Source organism: Geotrypetes seraphini, chromosome 8, assembly GCF_902459505.1.
Source record: "Geotrypetes seraphini chromosome 8, aGeoSer1.1, whole genome shotgun sequence".
NCBI classification, from domain to species: Eukaryota; Metazoa; Chordata; class Amphibia; order Gymnophiona; family Dermophiidae; genus Geotrypetes; species Geotrypetes seraphini.
Genome location: NC_047091.1, coordinates 133,981,823 through 134,004,054, shown reverse-complemented (window position 1 = coordinate 134,004,054; position 22,232 = coordinate 133,981,823). Strand labels below are relative to the sequence as shown.

Below are 22,232 nucleotides of genomic sequence, written 5' to 3'. Positions count from 1 at the left end.
AGGACAACAAATGAACAAGTATTTCATTAACCAAATAATATAACAAACTCACCTGTGTAACATGATTCTTTTGGATGCCAATTTGTACCCACTGGATACAAATCACAGAGTCACCCTCTAATTTCCCTCCATCTACCATCTCACTCCTCCCTCCCCACCCCCACTCTTTTCCTCTTTCTATGTATTTTTTCCAACTCACTTCACACAGTCACCACAGCAATACGCTTTTCAGCCAGGACAACATCTCAGAGCTTCTTCAGAAACCCTGCAATTATGGTCCCTAAGGAGCATAACCCTGGCCTGGAAACTGAACCCAGGTTTTCTGCACAGCACTGCCACTGAACCACTGAATACAGTATAGGTGAATATAGTATGGTATAGGTGAGGTTCTGAATTCCTCCTGCATCATACTCAGAAAAGTAAAGAATGCTATGAAAACGTCACATACCTTTCACGTAGTATAAAGTGTCTCTCAGCATTTTAAACATCGTCACATAGAGTGGATCGCTAAAAGTTTTGTAATTGATATCAAAGCTGGGGCAGGTCTGTAAAGAGGACAAAAAAAACAGATACTTTTGCAGAGGATGGAAGAAACACGGGGCTCCAGTCTCAAGTTTGCTTTCATCTATAGCAGTGGTGTTAATTAATTTTTAAGCTAGGGCCACTTTGGATTCTAATGAGCTGAAGGAGAGCTACAATTTATCTTCCCATGTGAGAACCACAACACTGTTGATCAGTATGTGTCAATGACATCTAACCCCACTTCATTAGGGGTATCCTCTTTTGTCAATTGAGAAATGCCTTGTCCTTCAAGCACCAAAAACAAGGAAAAGACTGCAGAGTGGAATGTACAAGGTGCAGGAATCGTTATTAAAAGTCTATACAAAATTGTAATTCATAAAAATGGCTCTCATATACATGGAGTATGGATCCAAAACAGTCTTTGTTTCGGAGAAACATTCCTTCCTCCAGGATCCGGGATATACAATGTATCATATATAGAGAGTCATGCAGAGAACAACATTGTATTATAAAATAATAATCGGCAGCAGTACTCACCATGTGTGTTAGCCCAGCAGGAGAATTTCTTGCCTCTGATTCAAAAACTTTGATTATTTTATAATACAATGTTGTTCTCCGTATGACTCTCTATATATGATACATTGAATATCCCGGACCCCTGATGAAGGAGAAATTAGGTTCTTACCTGCTAATTTACTTTCTTTTAGCCTCTCCAGACCGGTATAGGTAATCTTACAAGTGGGTTATATCTCATCATGACCAGCGGATGGAGACTAAAACAAAACTCTGGAATTCTCCCTATTTCTATCAGTCTGATGAATAGCCAAGCAGAACTAAGAACTTTAAACAGAAATAAACAAGACTCCGAACAGGAGTAATAACTAACATATAGGAATGCTGTTGGAAAATACCAAAGAGAGATCCCAGCAAAAAAATGCCCCCATAGCTCACCAGCTGAGTCACAGCTGCTGTTCTTCAATCCTCCCTGGCCCTAGAAAAATACTAGAACCCGCAGAAAAAGCAAAATCTGCATGTGCAACAGCCACAAGAACAACACGACAATAGACAGGATGGTCTGGAGAGGCTAAAAGAAAGTAAATTAGGAGGTAAGAACCTAATTTCTCCTTCTTTAGCAACTCTCCAGACCGGTATAGGTAATCTTTCAAGTGGGATGTACCAAAGCAATCCCCATCATGGCTGGGACCCCTGAAGGGCCGACACCAGAACACTCTCACTGAACACCACGTCCCGACGACAAAGGAATGCAAAGAAGACCAAACAGCAGCCTTACAAATATCCACTGGAGGCACTAGCGAAGACTCAGCTCAAGAAGATGCCTAACTCCGAGTGGAATGAGCCTTGGGAAATACCGGAACAGGTTTCTTCTGAAGAAGGTATGCGGAAGCAATAGTCTCCTTGATCCAGTGTGCAATGGTAGCCTTGGAAGAACCATCCCCCTTATGAGGACCCGCAAGGACAAAGAGATGATCTGATTTCCTGAACTCCTGGGTCCTCTGCACATGACAGCGAAGAACCCGACAGACATCTAGCTTGTGCAACTGTTTCTGCTCTGAAGATCCCTCCCGACTACCCAACACCAGGAGGACCACTGCCTGATTGACATGAAAAAGAGAAACTACCTTTGGCAAAAAGGAAGGAACAGGCTGCAACACGAACCGCTCCCTAGAAAACTCCAGGAAGGGAGATCTACAAGAAAGAGCCTGCAGCTCCGAAACACGCCTAGCAGAAGTAATAGCCACCAAGAAGACCGCCTTAAGAGTTAGGTCTTTCAACGAGCAGGCACCCAAAGGTTCAAAAGGGGGGGGGGGGTGCATCAGCCCGGACAAGACCAGATTCAGATCCCAAGAGGGAACAGAGCTTGAGCAATTTGGCCGCCTGCAAGAAGCAAACAATATCAGGAATGGTAGTCAGATACTGTCCTCGTAACAACCCATGAAAGGCTGACAAGGCCGCCAGCTGAACCCAGAGAGAAGACCAAGCCAGGCCCTGTCCAGGCCGTCCTGAAATAACTCTGAGATGTTATGTAGGGAAGCACGAAAAGAGACCACTCTACACGCCCCACACCAGTCCTCAAAGATACACCAAACCTGCACATAAGCCCGAAATGTGAAAAGTCTCCGGGAGATCACTTTATCTGAATACCCCTTCTTACCTAGGCATTCCCTTTTAAGAGCTAAGCCGTAAGACAAAAGGGACCCAGATTAAACATGGGAATGGGGCCCTGAGTCAGAAGATCGGGTGAAAGAGATAGAGGAAGAGGATCCAACACCAGATGCCGCACTACATCCGCTTACCAAGGACATCTGAGCCAATCCGAAGCCACCAGCACCATCAGGCCCAGATGACAAACAATGCGGAGTAGAACTCTGCCCACTAATGGCCATGGAGGGAACACATACAACAGCCCCTCCGTTGGCCATGGTTGAACCAGAGCATCCAGACCCTTGGCCTGACCATCTCTACGACGACTGAAGAAACAGGATGTTTAGGCGTTGACACTTGTGGCCATCAGGTCCATGAGGGGCTGACTCCAAGTCTGCACTATCAACTGAAAGGCCACGTGGCTCAGACACCACTCTCTGGGATCTAGCACGTGACAACTGAGTAAGTCCACTTGAACATTCTTCACTCAGCTATGTGGGAGGCCGAGATGTCCTGAAGATGAGACTCTGCCCAGACCAAGAGCAGAGCCGCCTCTTGCGCCACCTGAGTACTCTTGGTGCCCCCCTGATGACTGACATAGGCCACCGCAGTGGCAATGTCCGAGAGAACCCTGACTGACTTGCCTGTCAAGAAGGAGCAGAAGGCTAACAGTGCCAGATGGACGGCTCTGGTCTCTAGAACATTGATCGACCAGAATGCCTCTTCCGTGGACCAGGTGCCCTTTGCTAAGTGACCTAGACACTGAGCTCCCCAACTGAGGAGACTGGCATCCGTGAGAAGCACCGTCCACTATTGCTGATCCAGACTCATCCCTTGAACAAGAAAGGAGGTCTGGAGCCACCAACGAAGACTGCAGAGCGCCAAACCCTTCAGAGGAACAGGGAGATCCAGACTATGCCTCTGGGGCGACCACCTCCGAAGTATAACATACTGAAGAGAACGCATGTGGGCCCGAGCCCACCTCACTACGTTGAGGGAAGCCGCCATCGACCCCAAGACTTGAAGGAAATCCTGCGCCCGAGGACACCATAAGCAGGCGAATCTGAGATTGCAATTTGCTTACTCAGGCCTCAAGGAGGTGTCAAACAGAACCCAAAGGTACTCCAGGTGCTGAGATGGTGTCAACTGACTCTTGGAAAGGTTGAACACCCATCCCAGTGACTGCAGAAACTCCACCACCCGATCAGTGACCCAGGTGCTCTCCTGAGATGACTTCGCTTGAATCAACCAGTCGTCCAGATAGGGATGCACCAGAATGCCCTCTGTCTTCAAGGCCACCGTCACAACCACCATAACCTTGGTGAACATCTGCAGAGCTGTGGCCAGACCAAAAGGAAGTGCACAGAACTGATAGTTCTGACCCAAGATCACAAAGCAAAGGAAGCGCTGATGGGAGGCCCGAATTGGAACATGCAAGTAGGCCTCCATCAGATCGAGAGAAGTCAAATACTTCCACAGTGTCTCCATGCAAAAAGATGGAATTTTGAGAGCCCTGTTGACCCCTTTTAAATCTAAGATGGGCCAAAAGGTCCGCTCCTTCTTGGACACCGCAAAGTAAATTGAGTACCTGCCGGTGCCACACTCCTGAGGGGGTACTGGAACTACTGCTTTGAGATCTAATAACTGTTGAAGGGTATGGCAAAAGGCCTGCGTCTTCCATGCCACCTGACACAGAGAAGCTAGAAAAAGATCTGGCAGGGAGCGGGCAAACTCCAGAGCATATCCGTCCCACACCACCACCAGAACCCACTGATCGGACATGATCTCTGCCCACTTTGGAAAAAACTCACGTAGCAGGGCACCTACCGGAACCAGAGGGGGTGCCGGCAAGGAGTCATTGGGTAGGACGGGCAGCAGGGGAACTAGCGGAGGGATTCCCAGCCCCCCCGACAGACCCCTCGAAAGGACTGCATGTGCTGATAAAAACAACCCCAGAAAATCCCAAAGCCGGGAAAGGAGCAGCCCCATGCCCAAGGCGGTATCTGCGGAACTCCCACAGATGCCCCTGGGCAGTGCCACCCCGAACCGCTGGGCAGGCATGGTCTTCAGGCAGGCAGGGCACTTTAGAGTCCGTCAGGAGTATGAACCAACTTATCCAAATCCTTTCCAAACAAAAAAGACCCTCGAAAGGGAAATTTTGTGAGTTTAGTTTTGGACGCTGAATCCGCCGACCAAGCATGAAGCCACAAGGTACAACGCATGGCCACCCCAAAAGCCATAGACTTGGTAGATGTCCGAACCAAGTCATAGAGGGCATCCGAGAGGAACGAGGCAGCCATCTCAATCTTTGCCATCTTCTGATCCACCAAGTACCAGTCATCAGACTCATGATCCAGGACATGCTTGGTTCACCAAAAGATGGCCCGAGCCACCAGCCCCCCACAAATAGCTGCCTGGACCCCCCAAGGCAGAGACATCAAAATTCTATTTAAGAAGGGTCTCCAACTTATGCTCTTCAGAGTCCCGTAAGGCAGAACAGCCCTCGATAGGCACAGTATGCTGCTTAGCAATCGCTGAGATCACCATGCTCACCACTGGCAACTACAAGGTAGCCCGATCCCCCTCCAGGATGGGATACAAACGAGCCATTGAGCGTGCAAACCAAAACGCTGCCTGCACTGCATCAGGACAAGATCCCGAATATCTTGATGCATAGGAAAAGAGTGGGAAGCAGAACAGATCCCCCTAAAAAGAGGGTTCCCCCACCGGCGGATCCTCCGGTGGCGCCTCCTCAAAACGCAGCACCGAGGAGAACTGTTGAATTAGGTCTGGAGCTCATCCCTCTGAAAAAGGGGTACCATGGATGCCTCCTCGCCAGAAGCTGGGAAAACAGACGCCCCATCACCAGCAAGAGGATCCTGGAAATCCTCAAAAAGGTCCAGGTCCTCATCCAGGCCGACCACAAATCCTCGTCCCAAGTCACCCTCGGGCACTTGGACAAGGGAGGAGGATGAGGGGACGCCAAAAGTGTAGAGGGAGACATAGCCACAGGGGATGCGGAGGAAACCCCCCCCTCGAAACCCCCTGGGCATATGCAGGACCCCCCAGCCACCTGAAAATAGGTTCTGCACAAATCAAAAATTAAATCAGGGGGAAAAACCCCCAGGGGTCCCATGGGACTCCCTGCCACAGCAGGGGACCCAGCAGAAACCTGCCCCTGGTTTTCTAATGCAGGGGGAAGGTCACCTGAAGTTGCAGACAAGATGGAGGGGCCTCTTGCCAAAACTGGTGAAGATCCCGCCAAAATAACCCCTCCAGGGCTTGTAGCGGCTGGGAAGCCTGAACTGTCCCAGCCGCTAAAGCAGGCATCAGCTGTTAGGTAATCCCCAGCTGCATCGGCGGTAAGGGAATCCTTTTTACTGTTACTGTCGGCAGCTGAGGAAATCCCGCTGCCGACTAGCGGCGGGGAGCCCTGGCTGCCGGCACCCAATGCCATCGAGACTTCCCCACCGCTCCAGGCTGCACAGTGTCTGCACAGGCCGGCCATGAGTGCCTTGCGTCTGGAGCACAATGAGCACTTTTTCCCTTTTAAAGTGCTCATTGCTCCATACTTGACCTAGAAGAAAGAAAAGTGATGGTTAGTTGAAAAATACATTAAATTACATTAAATTTAAAGGGAAAGCAACTCTTCAGATTGGCACTACCTCAGGATTTTTTTTTAACAGAACAGACTCCACTTGGCTCTCAAAGTATGCCTTACTTGAACTAGGGACAAGGCTTACTGCTGAGGCACCTCTACAAAAATGTTGGGGAGGTGGAGGAAAAGGGGGGAGGAACCCAGCACGAGACCCGCCGGATGCGATACCCCTGAGGTCAGACAGACCCCCAAAACAAGGCCCACCCAAGCTCAATCCGGCACAAAAAGGGGACTAGGATCCCTAAACAAATTCCAACAGCACTAACCAAGGTAGATGGGTACATCTCACTCACACCTGCTGGAGACTGAAAGAAGACTGATAGGAATAGGGAGAGTCACCTATTATATACTATTCCAGAGTTTTGTTTCAGTCTCCACCTGCTGGTCATGATGAGATATAACCCACTTGTAAGTTGCTAAAGAAGGAGTGTTTCTCCGAAACATGGACCGTATTGGGTCTATATTCCATGTATATGAGAGCCATTTTTATGGATTACAATTTTGTAGACTTTTAATAAAGATTCCTGCACCCTGTACATTCCACTCTGCAGTCTTTTCCTTGTTTTTTTCTTTCAAGCATGCATCTTTTCCCCAATCTACTTTCCCCTTTTTTGTCCTGATACTGGGTAAAGAGGCAGAGTAGCAGAAAATAAAACCCCACAGAAACACAATGAAGGCTGCCCCAGAGGTCTCTGAGGACTACTACCTGTCCCTGCACTGAAGAACACTGAAATGTTCACTCAGTAGATCACCTCTCCTTGAGAGATTCTTATTTATCTGTGCCAGTAACATACATTATTTCTGATTTAAGTTTTTTATTGATTTTTTTCATTTAACAACAAGTGTCATATATTTTCATACAATTATCTTAACAATACACTTGATACATTATTTCACTCCCCAAAAGTACTACAGAGAGGATCCATGTATCTAAATCCCTATATGTGAGGTTCATTTCTTTATTTTACATCACACTCTGTACACTCTGTTCTGATCGCTTTTACTCCACCACTCTGCCCCTTCTGTGAGCTATTTCATACATAAGAACTTGTTTCCCTTTCCGTCTTTCAGTCATGACCTAATTTATGCACTGGTCTGCTGATGAGGTAATTTTGACAATAAGTGACTAATTTTATAAAGGTTTTTCCACAAGTGACATCTGCTTTCAATGTGGAAAAGGTCTTTAATAAAACTGCATGGCCATTTACACGCTTGCTGACAAAATGACGCATAGTTACCGTATTTTTCGCTCCATAAGACGCACCTGACCATAAGACATACCCTAGATTTAGAGGAGGAAAACAAGAAAAAAACCCATTCTGAACCAAATTCTCCCTGCCAGGCCCTGCACCTAACCCCATACTCCTTGCCAAGCTCTGCACCCTTTCCCCCCTCCCTGCCAGGCTCTGTCTTCCTTCTGGTGGTCTAGTGGTAGGACAGAGCGCAGGGCAGACAGGCAGGCAGGCAGGGCCCCCCCCTGTACCTTTTTTAAATACCGGCAGGGGCCCCCCCTGTTTTTAGGTTTAAACAATTTTTATTGATGATAATAAAACAGCAGAATAGCATGCTGTAGAAGATGAACAAACATACCAAGAGATTACAAATCAAACAAGTAGCTGTTCAATTTGAAAATGAATAAAGAATTAAAAAAAAACAAAAAACAAATCAAACAAGTAGCTGTTCAATTTGAAAATGAATAAAGAATTAAAAAAAAACAAAAAACAAATCAAACAAGTAGTAACCAGGGAAATCCAGATCATCAATGTTTTCTATATTAACTGAATCCATTCCTAGGCATGCCAGGCAATAGAATAAGAAAAAGCAGCATGCTGAAGAAGTCAGCGATCAAGCGGTAGAATGAGAAGCATACCTGCTTTTAATTCCGGCGCTTCCCTTGCTGGAAGGCTGCGGCAGCGAGAGGTATAGCGGCGAACAAGACAGGCGTGCCTGCCTGGTCCCGCGCGCCTGCATGAATGGCTGCAGTCAGTTCTCACGAGTTGCAAGAACTGACTGCAGCCATTCAGGCAGGTGCGCCTGCCTTGTTCACCGCTCTGCCTCTCGCTGCCACAGCCATCCAACAAGGGAAGCGCCGGAAATAAAAGCAGGTACAGGGGGGAGGCTCACTGCCGGGGGGGGGGGGGGCTCACTGCCGCAGCTGTCCAGTGAGGGAAGCGCCGGGATTAAAAGCAGGCACGGGGGTGACGGCTCACTGCTGGGGGGGGAGGCTCACTGCTGCAGCCATCCAGAGAGGAAAGCGCCAGGATTAAAAGCAGATATGGGGGGGCTCTGCTGCGATTAAAAACAGGTGGGGGTTGTGGTATTTGTTCCATAAAACGCACCCTTATTTCCACCCACTTTTTTGGGGGAAAAAAGTGCATCAAAATATGGTATACATGTATCATGTAAATGTATTCCTGGGCATAAGTTACAACATATGTTATAAAATACACAGGTATTTGCACACATTTACACCAGCCTCAGAGCTGACAAATGTGTGTTAGCATTTCCACCACAACTGGGATTATTTATTTATTAATTTTATTTCTTCTGTTTGTGTGTCGCACATACCTATACAAGCTCTAGGTGACATTACAAAGGAAGGTGTAATAAGAGGGTAGGGAGGACTATGGAGGGCAGGAAGGAGTGGAGAGGAGAGAAACATAGAATATTTCATAGAAAATCCTAACTTTACAGATAGGAGCACCATCTATGTAAATGATATCTAAATGAATTAAAGGAATATGTAAAAAGGAATAGAAGGGAGGAACCGTTAAACAATAGAATTCAGTTAATAAAATAAAAACAATAGGGGTAAAAACAATGGAATAAAAACAATGGAATAAAATAATTCATAGATTGGAAAAAAAAATCAAATAAGTCTGACAGAAGTCCAATTTCCTGAAGCAGCTCTGTTGCCTCAACATATTTTAAATTATCCCAACGGCAAAAGTTGAACAGATTAGATCTAGGTACCTAGTTTATTAAGGCCCATAAGTGCTTATATTGTTTAGATAAAAAGAGGCACCCTCTTGGACTTCTCATATAATGCTCTGTTGCAAAATTAGGCCCCCAAATGGTGACATGTCTTAAAGGAGCAATATACCTCAGTTGCTTCAGCAAGCACAGCATCTAGAGTCTTGAGGACAGGATCCCCGACTATCTGTTTCACCTGCACAAAACCAAAGCATATTAACAGAGTAAATATCATCGAAAAACATACATTTGGGACTAGGGGCAGAAAGTGTCAGCACGTGAGCAGCACCTCCACATATGGTAATTCAATTCCTAAGCCAACTAAATAAAACAAAAAGAGGGGCCAGATAGAAACTCCAGAAACACAGACTGTGCGAGACCAACATTTCTCACACTATACCGCCCCCCCCCCCCCCCCCCCCCAGTCAGGAAACCTGAGGTGCAGTCAGAATCTTCACCAAATCAAAAATAAAGCAGAGCTAACAAGGATTCCTGTCCCCACAACCACCATCACCAATGGATAATGGGCTACTAGGATCCCTCAGCTTTGGCTCCTACCTGGATATCTGACAATTAAGAGCTGGAAGCTGCCAGGTTTGTACTGTTCATTTTTTCAACGTGGGAATTTGTAAAATGGCTGATCCCGCTGCATGTGCCAGCAAATATACACAGAAACATAGAAACATGATGGCGAATAAAGGCCAAATGGCCCATCCACTCTGCCCATCCACAGTAACCATTATCTCTTTCTCTTATGCTCCCAGTGCATATGTCATGGATCCTTTTCTAAAATATCACCAAAAATGGGCATGACCCGACCTGGATATCTCAGTTCTGATCACTATGTTCTATGTAAAATGATGCTGTTGGTATTATGGCCACTGTGCTTCAGTAGCGACTGCCATTGCTGACTGCTTGTGAACCACTATACTGAGTGAACATTGCCCCAGGCTGACTCTATGTACCATCTGCAGCAGTTGACGAAGTGTGTCTAGCGGAATATCAAACTCTTTATTGTTAATGCCTTTGATAAGGGGAGACACAGAAAAACTGGAACTAATTCTGGAGAAGTAATAGTCTGGGTCCAGAGCACTTCCATCAGGTAGGTAAGCACCTGGAAAATAACAAAGAAAACATTTGTATTTTTGCTGCAAAAACCCCTCAAAAGGCACTTAATTAAAATGAAAGACTGGAATAGCTTTAACACACTCCCTGACCATTGGTAATAATGTCTGAATCCAAACAAGCAGAGATGAGAACCGACCCTGAACTTTCCTCACCTCACACAGCTTAGAATGTAACTAAATCAGACACTTGTGTCTAATCACTGTAGCCCAAATAAGGGGAACATATTTACCAACACAGATTCTATTTCATCAGGTCAGCATGGAAATGTTTAGCTACCATCACACCCTAGACCAGGGGTGTCCAACCTTTTGGCTTCCCTGGGCCACAATGGCCGAAAAAAATTTTTCTGGGGCCGTACAAACGCTGCAGCAAGACAGAGGAGGGAGCCAGCAAGACGGTAAACACCCGGTGGCAGAGGAGAAACACTGCATCGCCCTCGACCGGGGCCGCACAAAATACTTTACCGAGCTGCATGCGGCCCTCAGGCCGCAGGGTGGACACCCTTGCCCTAGACTTGTTAATTAAGCTCAGGCTGTGAGAACTGGCTTTTGTCACACTTTACTACATCAGCAATCTACATGGGTAAGATTATCATATATGTGAAGTCAAAAATAAAGGGCACATGACACCATCCTACTCCCACCCCTGATCCACCCCATCCCATCCTGGGCCCGTCTACCACCAGTTTTGCCCCACCTACCCCACCCCAACCCCCTACCTTAATCCCCCATCTTTCACTAGTCTTGCCCCTGCCCCAACCAACCTTTCACTCATTTCTTAAGTTCAATTATTTTATTGACATTTTGCAAATAAATATACAACAAAGATAACAAACACATATTGCATGGTGCAAAGTAGTACAAAAATTGTAGCATGAAAAGGACTACACTTCTCCCTCCATATTCGCTGTGATAGGGGATTAACAGAACCGCAAATACAGAAAAACCACAAATAACTTTTTCATATGTTATTCGCTGTTTTCTATTAAAAACCATCGTGAATAGGGTGAAACTGCGAATAACATGGTGGGAGACCTGGCCTGTTCCTGAAGGAGAGACATAACATGGTGAAGAAAGTGCTGGGAATCGGCAATTTTCTCTGTAAATGCTTGAAATCAGCGATTTCTCTATGCAAGCTGATGTAATTTTGGGGGAGGAGCCAGCAAGCAAAAAACCGTGAATAAGGAGGGAGAAGTGTATAGAAAAATTCTTCTTCAATATAAGGCCTTTAGTAAAATGATCAATGCTTCTCTTTCCTTCCCTCCAAACCATCCCCCACGGGTTCTTTTTTTTTTCTTTCTTTCTTTCTATCTCTCTCCCTCCCCGTCCCCCAACTACCTTCAATTCCACCGAAATGTAATCTTCAGGCCAGCGGACTGCAGCAGCGAGGTGAGCCTGCTGCTGTCGGTCTGCCCCATAAGCCTTCTCTCTGGAGCGAATTCCTGTTCCTGTGTAGGCGGATTCTGGGGCAGGACAACAGCAGCAGGCTCACCTCGCTGCTGCTGCAGTCAGCCGGCCCAAAGATTACATCTCAGCTGAACCAGAGGTAGGTGGGGGGCAGGAAAGAATACCCAGACAAGGGTCAAAGCCTTTCGGACAGTCCTCTAAAAAGATGTCCAGGTAAATCTGGACATCTAGTAACCTTATACATGGGCATCAGCCTACAATCGTACCCCCTCTCTATACTCTGATCTAAGAAAAAGAGGAACAAGCATTTCAGCACCACATAGCCTAGCTTAAGAGTTTCCTTATATCATATTTTCACAAAGTAACTAAGACACTTCATTACAGGGAAGAAACTTCAGCCTTTAAGATGTTGTTGCATTATCTTCAACTTAACTTTGTTCACACACCAATATAGTGAAAAACACCCAGTAATACACACTCAGGTAATTCTTATATTTAATGAGTATTGGGAGTTCAGATTCCACCAATTCAAACGAACTGGAATGGAGTGGTGCTCATCATAATTCCCTTTTATAATTTTTGTTTCTAGTTTATAACTTAATTTTCTTTATAACTTATGTAGTTTAAAATTTAACTTATCTTTTTAGTCCTTCCGGTTCCCCTTCCCGACGCGTTTCCAGTATCTTTATCAAAGGTCTTCCCGAAACGCGTCGGGAAGGAGAACCGGAAGGACTAAAATGATAAGTTAAATTTTAAACTACATAAGTTATAAAGAAAATTAAGTTATAAACTAGAAACAAAAATTATAAAAGGGAATTATGAAGAGCACCACTCCATTCCAGTTCGTTTGAATTGGTGGAATCTGAACTCCCAATATTCAATTAAGTATAAGAATTACCTGAGTGTGTATTACTGGTTGCATTATCTTGGCATCTTAGTCTTCTTACTAAGTAACCCAGGAAGGAATAATAGCAAAACAAGAAATGTATTCACACCTGTTAATTTCCTTTCCCTGGTTCCTGCCAGAGCAGTCCAATTGCAACTACAATTTAAAAAACTTATATTCCACTACCCCCCAAAAAAACAGTTTCATGCTGATTACAATATAAAACAATTAATCTCTAATGAATTACAAAACAAATTACATAAAAAAATTAATAATTATCTTCGAGCAACTGTACTGTATATAGCATACAGTTTTCCAAGACCTCTTATTTGGAAACTTCCTTTCCAACTCAATATAAATTCAAGTAAAAAAATGGTCTAACCATATCAAAGGGGACCAGCGTACGTCTGTGCTATAAATATCAGAAGAAAAATCTGATGAGACAGCTAATATATCCAACTGATGTCCTATGATATGAGAATGGTATCATATACCTTAAAAACTGCAGTATCCAAAAATTCAAAAACATTAGAATCATTCTTGTCCTCGAGGTATAAATTCATATCTCCCAATAAAACATAATGATTGTGTTGTATGGCAAAGTTTACAATATAATTCCATAAAAATTCTTTCATAGTTGACCAACTACCAGGCCATGATTGAGATGGCTTGGGGAAATCCATTGCTTATTCCCAGGATAAGCAGCATAAAATCTGCTTTACTACTTGGGATCTAGCTAGGTACTTGGGACCTGGGTTTGCCACTGTGCTTGATGGACTTTCAGTCTGTCCCAGTATGGCAATTTTTATGTTCTTACTAGATGGATAATAGATTAAAAGGTTTGAACATGTAAATGGTTTATTAAAGTGAAGAACAATGGTACTCAAGAACATTTTGACTGCATTCATATTGTGACTATGCAGATAGACTATTGTAACTCTGTATTTTTCACTACGAACAGAATGCTGGGAATGATTAAGGGGATCATGAATAGATCGGAGAAGGTTATCATGCCACTGTACCGGGCCATGGTATGCCCTCACCTGGAGTACTGCGTCCAGCACTGGTCACCATATATGAAGAAGAACAAAGTACTACTCAAAAGGGTCCAGAGAAGAGCAACTAAAATGGTTAAGGGGCTGGAGGAGTTGCCGTACAGTGAGCAATTAGAGAAACTGGGCCTCTTCTCCCTTGAAAAGAGGAGACAGAGGGGACATGATCTAAACATTCAAGATAATGAAGGGAATAGACTTAGTAGATAAAGACAGGTTGTTCACCCTCTCCAAGGTAGAGGGAACGAGAGGGCATTCTCTAAAGTTAAAAGGGGATAGATTCCGTACAAACATAAGGAATCAGTACAGATGAATCCATCATCTTCACTTTAAAAAATATTTTGTTTACAAAATGGAAAGAACAATTGCCATACAAAAAGGAAATTATAATAATTTTAAAAAGATATGGGGACCATTGACAACTTATTCAATGATTAGACGCCATTTTCCACTGAAAGTACATTTATAATATGGGGAAGGGGGGTGGTATAAAGTTCTATTTAAGGTTTAATCATTAGATAAGAATGTAATATTTATACAAAATTTATGTTTAAATATTTGTGGGAAGGGTGGGTGTGGAGGGAATAAATTCCATGTATTTAAGATAATAACTGAAAGAAATTCAAGTGATGTGTATAAGTACAATTGATGTACCGTATTTTCACGCAGATAACGCGCACCCGTGTAAAACGCGCACACGGGTATAGCGCGCAGAAACCACGATTTTATGTACAAAAACTTTTGTATACCGCGCTCACGGGTATACCGCGCATGCAGCCCGACTGTCCTTTCGCCCGCCCCGACTCTCCTCTGGCCACCCCGACTCTCCTTTCGCCCTCCCCGACTCTCCGTGCGCTATCCCGACTATCCGTTCACCCTCCCTGACTTTCCGTGCACTGCCCCGCCTCTCCGTGCGCTGTCCCGACTCTCCGTTCACCCTCCCTGACTTTCCGTGCACTGCCCCGACTCTCCGTGCGCTGTCCCGACTCTCCGTTCACCCTCCCTGACTTTCCGTGCACTGCCCCGCCTCTCCGTGCGCTGTCCTGACTCTCCGTTCACCCGCCCTGACTTTCCGTGCACTGCCCCGACTCTCCGTGCGCTGTCCCGACTCTCCGTTCACCCGCCCTGACTTTCCGTGCACTGCCCCGCCTCTCCGTGCGCTGTCCCGACTCGTTGGAGGGAGGGGGGTTTGCGTTGAGGGCAGGAGGGCCTGGGATCCCTCCTGCCCGTAATGTAGTGCGGGGTGGGGGTAGGGGGTCGCCGTGGCCAGGAGGGTTTGGGCTCCCTCCTGGCCCGATATTGTCGGGGAGTTGGGGAGTCGGCCGGGCAAGAGGGCTTGGGCTCCCTCTTGCTCCGATCGTGGATGCGGGTGCGGGTGGGAGCGCGTGCGAGCGGTCGTTCGGGGTGGGGGTGCGAGCGGTCCTGCTGGGGGGGGTGAATCGGGCGTCGGGCGGGGTGGGAACTATGTAAAAAAAATTTTGTATACCGCGCTCACGCGTATAATGCGCGGGGTATGCGCGGTAGGTAAAAACGCGTATAACGCACGCGTTATATGCGTGAAAATACGGTAATATTGTGTACTCGATGTAAGATGAAAAATGAATAAAGACTTTGGAAGAAATGATGGGATAGGGGTGGGAGGGGGTTCTGATTCTTTATTAAATGTTTGGATTAATAGGAAAGATTATATTATATAATATATGTGAATGCATATGATATGGAAAGGATAGGAGGGAGGGGGTTTAATTCATTAATTTAAGTTGATTGTAATAGAATATCAAGTGATGTTTTTAAGTTCAAATGTTATTTATTGAAATACTTGTTGTAAGATGAAAAATGAATAAAGAATTTAAAAAATATATATATATTTTGTGAATAATAGCTAAACCATTTCCTTGCATAAAGGATTTGGGTTTATGAAGCCCTTGATAGCCTAATGGGCACAAACAATGGATCCTCATTTAATTTCAGCTAGACGTGGCTGAGATTCTGCAATCTAGTCCTTAATAAGCATGGTCTTATTGCATACCGACCTAGTATTTATGCTGAAACACAAGACCAGTACATAACTCTGAAATTGGCCAAAGTCACTGTAGTCGTAGAACAAATAATGAAAAATTATGCGGCCAAATAAACATGAATACGAAAAATGGGCATTGAGCTTTAGCAAATAATAAAAGAAGCAACGTGAAATCAGAGATCAAGGGTTTATCTCAGTCGGGTTTAGCAGAATAGAGCTGTCCATATTTGTAAATAAATTTAAACCACTATTTGGCCAAATACGAATAATGTATTTGAGGCCAAAATTGAATTGAATACAAATTTCAGTACAGACCTAGTAATGGCTAAACTCTACCATCACATTCTTTCAACACAAATGCCCAAAGAGCCAGGAAATCTTTGTTCCTTGTCTCTATGATTCAGAAAAGCCATAAGAAAAATCAGGATGCACTGTAAAAAGAAAAAAAGTATACTAAGCAATCAAGTCTTTACCTTCAAAGTACTGCACGGAACCTCCTCCAGGGGAACAGGGAGGAAGCACTGCCTGGTCAGAACTAACCTAGAACAGCAAGGACAAAACAGTCAGACTTTATTCATCAACAGAAGCTTGTTTGCAGCTGGCTGGCTGAAGTTCAAATGAATGTGTAGATTACACCGAGCTTGAAGAGTGAACACAGAAAAACAAACCTAGCAAAACAGAGGTATCCCTTTTGTGAAAAAACCTCCCCCTCAAAAAAACCCCCAAACAAACACAGGGCTTGATATACAAAATAAGTGTTTGTTTGTTAACCGCTTCCTTTTGTTACTCATATTCTCTCTTATCTAATTTGGTTTCACATTTTCTAGTTTTCTTCACTCCTTTAGGTAGTCACCATCTATTTGGCAACTGTGGCATCTGTTGCCCTTACTGCAGATTTTGGCAGAATCATGACAGGCAATATTTTAAACCACCTGTTGTACCATTTTTTCTCTCTGTTGTACCATTTTTTTCTCTGCCACCTAATTTTCTCTGACTGTAACATTGTACCATTTTCGCTGATTGTCCAGCCCTTCTTCGTTGTAAACCGCCTCGAACTACTATGGCTTTGGCAGTATATAAGAAATAAAATTATTATTATTATTAAGCACACTTTGTTTAAGAGTAATAACAGTCGATGTTCACTTCACAGAGACACTGAAGATCAGTTATCTCTGTGAAGTGAACATTGACTGTTATTACTCTTAAACAAAGTGTGCTTAACAGCAGGTGGTTTAGTATGATACACATAGTTTTTGAAGGGTTTAGGCAATATTTTAATACAGTGGAACCTTGGTTTACGAGCATAATTCGTTCCAGAAGCATGCTCGTAAATCAAGTTACTCGTATATCAAAGCAAGTTTCCCCAAAGCGAGGCCTTCTGGCTCTCGTTCTCTCGGAGAGAACGAGATCTCCGAGAGAACGAGAGCCAGAAGGCCTTGAGCATGCGCAGATGCTCAAGGCCCAGCCCAGGCAAGAGGCGGGAGCTCGCATTCAGCCTTACAACGAGCAGAAGGGGTAAGGATCGTGTTTGGGAGGAAGGGCGGGCGGATGCTGCTTTCAGCACGGGGGTGCTTTGCGGTTCTCACAGGGGGGGTGTTCGCAGGGGGGGGGGGTTGCGATGCCAGTTAGAGCGGGGGGGAGGTGCTCGTACACCGGAACATGCTCGGTTTGCGAGGCAAAAGTTTGCTGAGTGTTTTGCTCGTCTTGCAAAACACTCGCAAACCGGGTTACTCGCAAACCAAGGTTCCACTGTACATGTGTTATAAAAATGTATTCACGTGACTTATATTCAAAGCACAAAGAGGCTAGGTAACCATAGTGATAAAAATGCACTTGCAAAACACCGTCACGTATGATGACAATGACATCTTTATGTGAACGTGCGCGTGATTGTGTTGCTAATATTTTGTGGCGCGCTCTGCATATTTGTGCGCTGAATTGTCTTGCGCTGAATTATCTTGCGCTCACTTGTCTGCGCGCAACTGTCCATGCGCATTTGTCTTGCGCGCATTTGACTTGCCACCCTAATAAAGTGTACTTTTAACAATACCTCCTAGCTGTGATTTTATGTATTTTTATGATTTTATTCTATGTGCGATTATTTAGTTCCGAGCATTTTTTACCCAATTATTTGAGTAGTGAAGCTTCCATTACCCAACTGCTGTGTTTTAACACAAGAAACAGGAAATGTGCAAGGCAGAGGCAGCTTACTTCCTTTCCAAAGCAGGTACTATATAGACAGCAGCAGTGTAAACCACATGCTTACACACGGAGTTTAAGCACACAACAGGCACAGCCACACACAGCTCCACCACAGAACAGATACAGCTACATACATATAAGCACACAACAGGTACTATACAAGACACTTTAAGCACATAAGTTTATTACTTCACCTCTGGGGAACAACATCAAGACCAAACCATCCGTTACACAAGATAAGTAACCATATTTTGGAACTTTGGAACTTTGGAGCTTTCAATTATATTAATTAGGGTGGTGAGGGGTCAGTGAATTTCAATGATGGTCCCCCAATTAACCCCAGTTTGGTGAATTCACCAGTCACGGGTGTTGGTTCTGAGATATTCACTATATTTAATTTAGAATTTATAAAGACACTGTGATTATAGTATAGAAAGAAAACTATACAAGACAAACCTAGCAACAGCAATGCAAACTAAATACACAAAGATAACACTGCAAGAGTCCCTTATATAACCCATCAGGTCTTTAAATGTGGGCCCTCTGCTGTGCATGAAGAACAGGTCAAGGGAAGGCGTTCCAAACCTGAGAACCACTGGATGCGTTGTTGCTCTTTCTCTTCAGGGAGTCGCCCTGGCACACGGTCAGCAAGGCAGTGGGAATAATTGACCGGAAGTCATTGAAGGAGCGCCTGCGAACCCCCTCTAGGTCCTCTGGGGCCCTTGCAGTCTGCGGCAAGACCTTTGGGAACAACTTGGTCAGCAGAGCCTCGTCTGTGTTGCTGTAGCGGCCAAATGCGCGACAGATTCCAATCAAACATGGCACAGCATATTTACAGAGGTACTCTGAAAGAAAAAGACATCATTATTTCAAGGCCTCTGGCTCTGTGAAGGTATTCAGGGTTTTGGAGGAACCTGGCTTCTTTTCTGAGAGGGGGGGTACAAGTATCTATTCCTGTTTCTGTGCTTTCCATGCTATTTGCTCAGTTTTCTATGTTGTCTGTGTATACCTCTGCAGAGAAACTGTTTCTTGGTAAATGTTATATTTGGGGAAAAATGTATTCTGAATCATTGCATGTCTGCAGAGCCACCTCCTTTTGGTACTGGAGAAACAAACTGCATGAACTGATGGGATGGGAGGCCAGGTTGTCTTATTCCTCTAGCAGAAGAAGCAGAGACTTTCTCAATACTTGGACTCTTTATTTGAACATTTTGACTCCAAGGAGTTGTAGTTGCATCTTAAATCGACTTCAACTGTATGCCAACCCACCTGTTTATGTGCGTTGAATGATAGAGGGAAGGGAGAGATTTCAGTTTGGAAAGGGGTGGCTTGGTTGGGCCATGGAGGATATCTGAGTAGTCCTCCATGGCAAGTAGATCTCATTGTGTGTTTGCCTCTGTTTGTGGTTATTTTTTGCTAATAAAACGATTTGAATATTAAAAGACATCATTAAACACATTCTTTGCCTCAAAATAGTGAATTTTATTTGAAAAACATAGTGACTTTTAATGTGGTCAACACTGAGAATTACAGAAAATATACCATCTTTCCAAACCAAAATATCTTTGCTGTTGGCATGAAGGAATCTGATGAAATGAAGGACCTACATAATCCTAGTTTTATGGCAACAAATTAATTTTGCCAAGCGAGTCATGCACATACAAATGGACAAGTTTAACCCAATCTGGTTCATCTGGATAAACAGTCAAGTCTGCAGAAAAATTTACAGCTGGTGTACTTCTGTCAGAGTAACAGGTCAGTTTTCAAAACTACTACACCGGATAGAAGAGTTTGTAGAAATGGGTTCTTTTTAAGAAGGGAGTTGCCACAATATACACTTTTGTATTTTCAAAAGTATAAGAATGTCAAGTGATGAATTAAGGTATTTCTGAATAAATGTTGTACACTTGTTGTAATTTTTGAAAATGAATAAAGATTTATAAAAAAAAAAAAAAGTATACAAACATTGTTTTGATTGGAAAATATGCCCACAGAAAGAGAAGATACAATGTCTTCATGGACTCTGTAGCTATGTGGGCAGTATGAAAGTAACCTATATACAGTAGGTTTGCAAATGAACACCTAGACTATAATCTGTGCTCACGAATCTAGACTGACAATATATTCAACTTGTGTCCTTGTCTTTGGTCCAGATATTGGCCTCAACCTGTTTTTTTATGCAAGTACATGAAAAGGCTTTATTGAAAGGTGTAAAAAACAAAGAATGATAAAAATAATGCTTACACCTCCCTGTCAGCTTTCTCCATATTAGTTTTATCTGTGGTCCAGGTATTCACCCTTCGCCCATGCACACCAAGGACAATACCATTTTCTTCTACAAGTCACTTATTTTACTTAACATATGTCATCATAAGCAGTAGAATGTCTGTGGTACCTTTATCTTGAGTTTGAGGGGTCTGACACATTCCCAGAAGATAGTGCATCACACCCAGAATGGTCTCTAAAATCTGAAAATGATGAAAAGAAAGAAAAACCCCTCTTGTGAAAATATTTCCTTATAGACACAATAGCAGAATCCAGACTATGAGCATAAGGACAGACAGAATGGCACCATCTCTTGAATATATATTTCTGTGCCTAGTCCAATAGTCTGCTACAATCCACTTTAGTCATAAGAACATAAGAATAGCCTTACTGGGTCAGACCAATGGTCCATCTGGCCCATTATTCCATCTTCACTGTGACCAATTCAGGTCACAAGTACCTGGCAAAAACCCAAATAGTATCAACATTCCATGATACTAATCCAAGATAAGCAGTGGTTCCCCTCCATGTCTGTTTCAATAGCAGACTATGGACTTTTTCTCCAGGAACTTGTCCAAACCTTTTTTTTAAACCAGCTCCGTTAACCACTCTTACCACATCCTCTGGCAATACAATCCAGAGCTTAACTATTCTCCAAGTGAAAAAATATTTCCTTCTATTGGTTTTGAAAGTATTTCCCTATACCTTCATCGAGTGTCTCCTAGTCTTTGTAATTTTTGATGGAGTAAAAAAATAAAATTAATCCACTTGTACCCGTTCTACACCACTCAGGATTTTGTAGACTTCGGATTATATCTCCCTTCTGCCGTGTCTTTTCCAACAAATCTTATGCCATTGTTCACAATTTAATCAATGTAAAACTGCATGGGTCAAATGATCCTTAACCATTATCATGCTCACAGAGAGGTGAAACCTTTCTGACCCTAAGATGCAGAACAAAAAGTACTCAAGTGACACTCAGTAAGGAGAACGCTTCTCCTACTGCAACTTAAAATAACAGCAAACCTCAGCCAGTCTTGAAATGGGTTTACAAGGCTTTGAGAAGTCTTTTCACTATTAGTCACATGCAGTGCTTAGGTCAATTTCACTTTGCAAATAATGGGAGAATGACAATTCATAGGAAGACAATTAGTAGAATGATAATAGGGTGACATCTGGTAGGATGACAATTGGTAGGATGCATTAAGTCCCTACTACAAATTGACTTCCTGGCTGCAGACTGAGCGATGAATACCTATGAATATGTGCCAACGCTTCCCCGTACAAAGCTTCTTCAACAAGGCTGCTGAGGAAACTTTTCACAAAGCTGTGGGCAGCCCTGATCTGGAACAGGGCTGCCGACACACCACCTCCCCATGCAGCGCTTCTTCAACAAGGCTGCCGCCTTGGTCATCTCCCGCAAAAGTTCTGTGGGAACTGGGCCGCCAATGGGAGTCCATATGATGGGGATGGTGTGGGGACAGAATAGAATTGACTGGGGAAACTCTATAAAATGTTTCAGGAACCTCTGGTCCCCATTACTGTTTTTTTCAAAACATGGAGGTCATAATGGAGGTCCCTAGGGAGCATACACTGATTCACTCAGTAATTACTAACTCTGTCAACTAATCTCATACTACATTGCTGTGATGCATACCCACCAACACAGCAAATACAGCATCTTCTTTATCTCAGACACTCTTGACCAACCTGATTTTGTTTTGTCTTCATGACATATATTATTTTTGTTATTGATATTTTGTTAGTTTATTGACCTTCCTCATATCCTTGTGAAGCTCAATAACACTATATATGGTCAATGTTTTTCTTCTCTTTTGTAATTAAAAATTCAATAAAAAGCATTGAACTTAAAAAAAAAAGAATTGACTGGGGATAGGTGGGGATGGGGGACCAGATTATGTCCAATAGTGAAATACGGGTCAGGGATCAGGTAGAT

At 43.9% G+C, this 22,232-nt stretch overlaps 1 protein-coding gene across 2 annotated transcripts in view; it reads right to left on the bottom strand.

Annotated features, from left to right (window-relative positions):
- PI4KA (phosphatidylinositol 4-kinase alpha) overlaps nucleotides 1-22,232 on the bottom strand; it is a 261,800-nt gene that overhangs the window by 233,963 nt on the left and 5,605 nt on the right. For both annotated transcript variants that reach the window (XM_033956600.1, XM_033956601.1), the window contains exons 5-10: nucleotides 20,406-20,478; nucleotides 18,596-18,855; nucleotides 16,282-16,348; nucleotides 10,282-10,430; nucleotides 9,447-9,512; nucleotides 449-545 (exon numbers count right to left, since the gene is read on the bottom strand). In XM_033956600.1, the coding sequence (XP_033812491.1) occupies nucleotides 449-545; nucleotides 9,447-9,512; nucleotides 10,282-10,430; nucleotides 16,282-16,348; nucleotides 18,596-18,855; nucleotides 20,406-20,478 (712 nt within the window). The remainder of the gene's footprint in view (nucleotides 1-448; nucleotides 546-9,446; nucleotides 9,513-10,281; nucleotides 10,431-16,281; nucleotides 16,349-18,595; nucleotides 18,856-20,405; nucleotides 20,479-22,232) is intronic.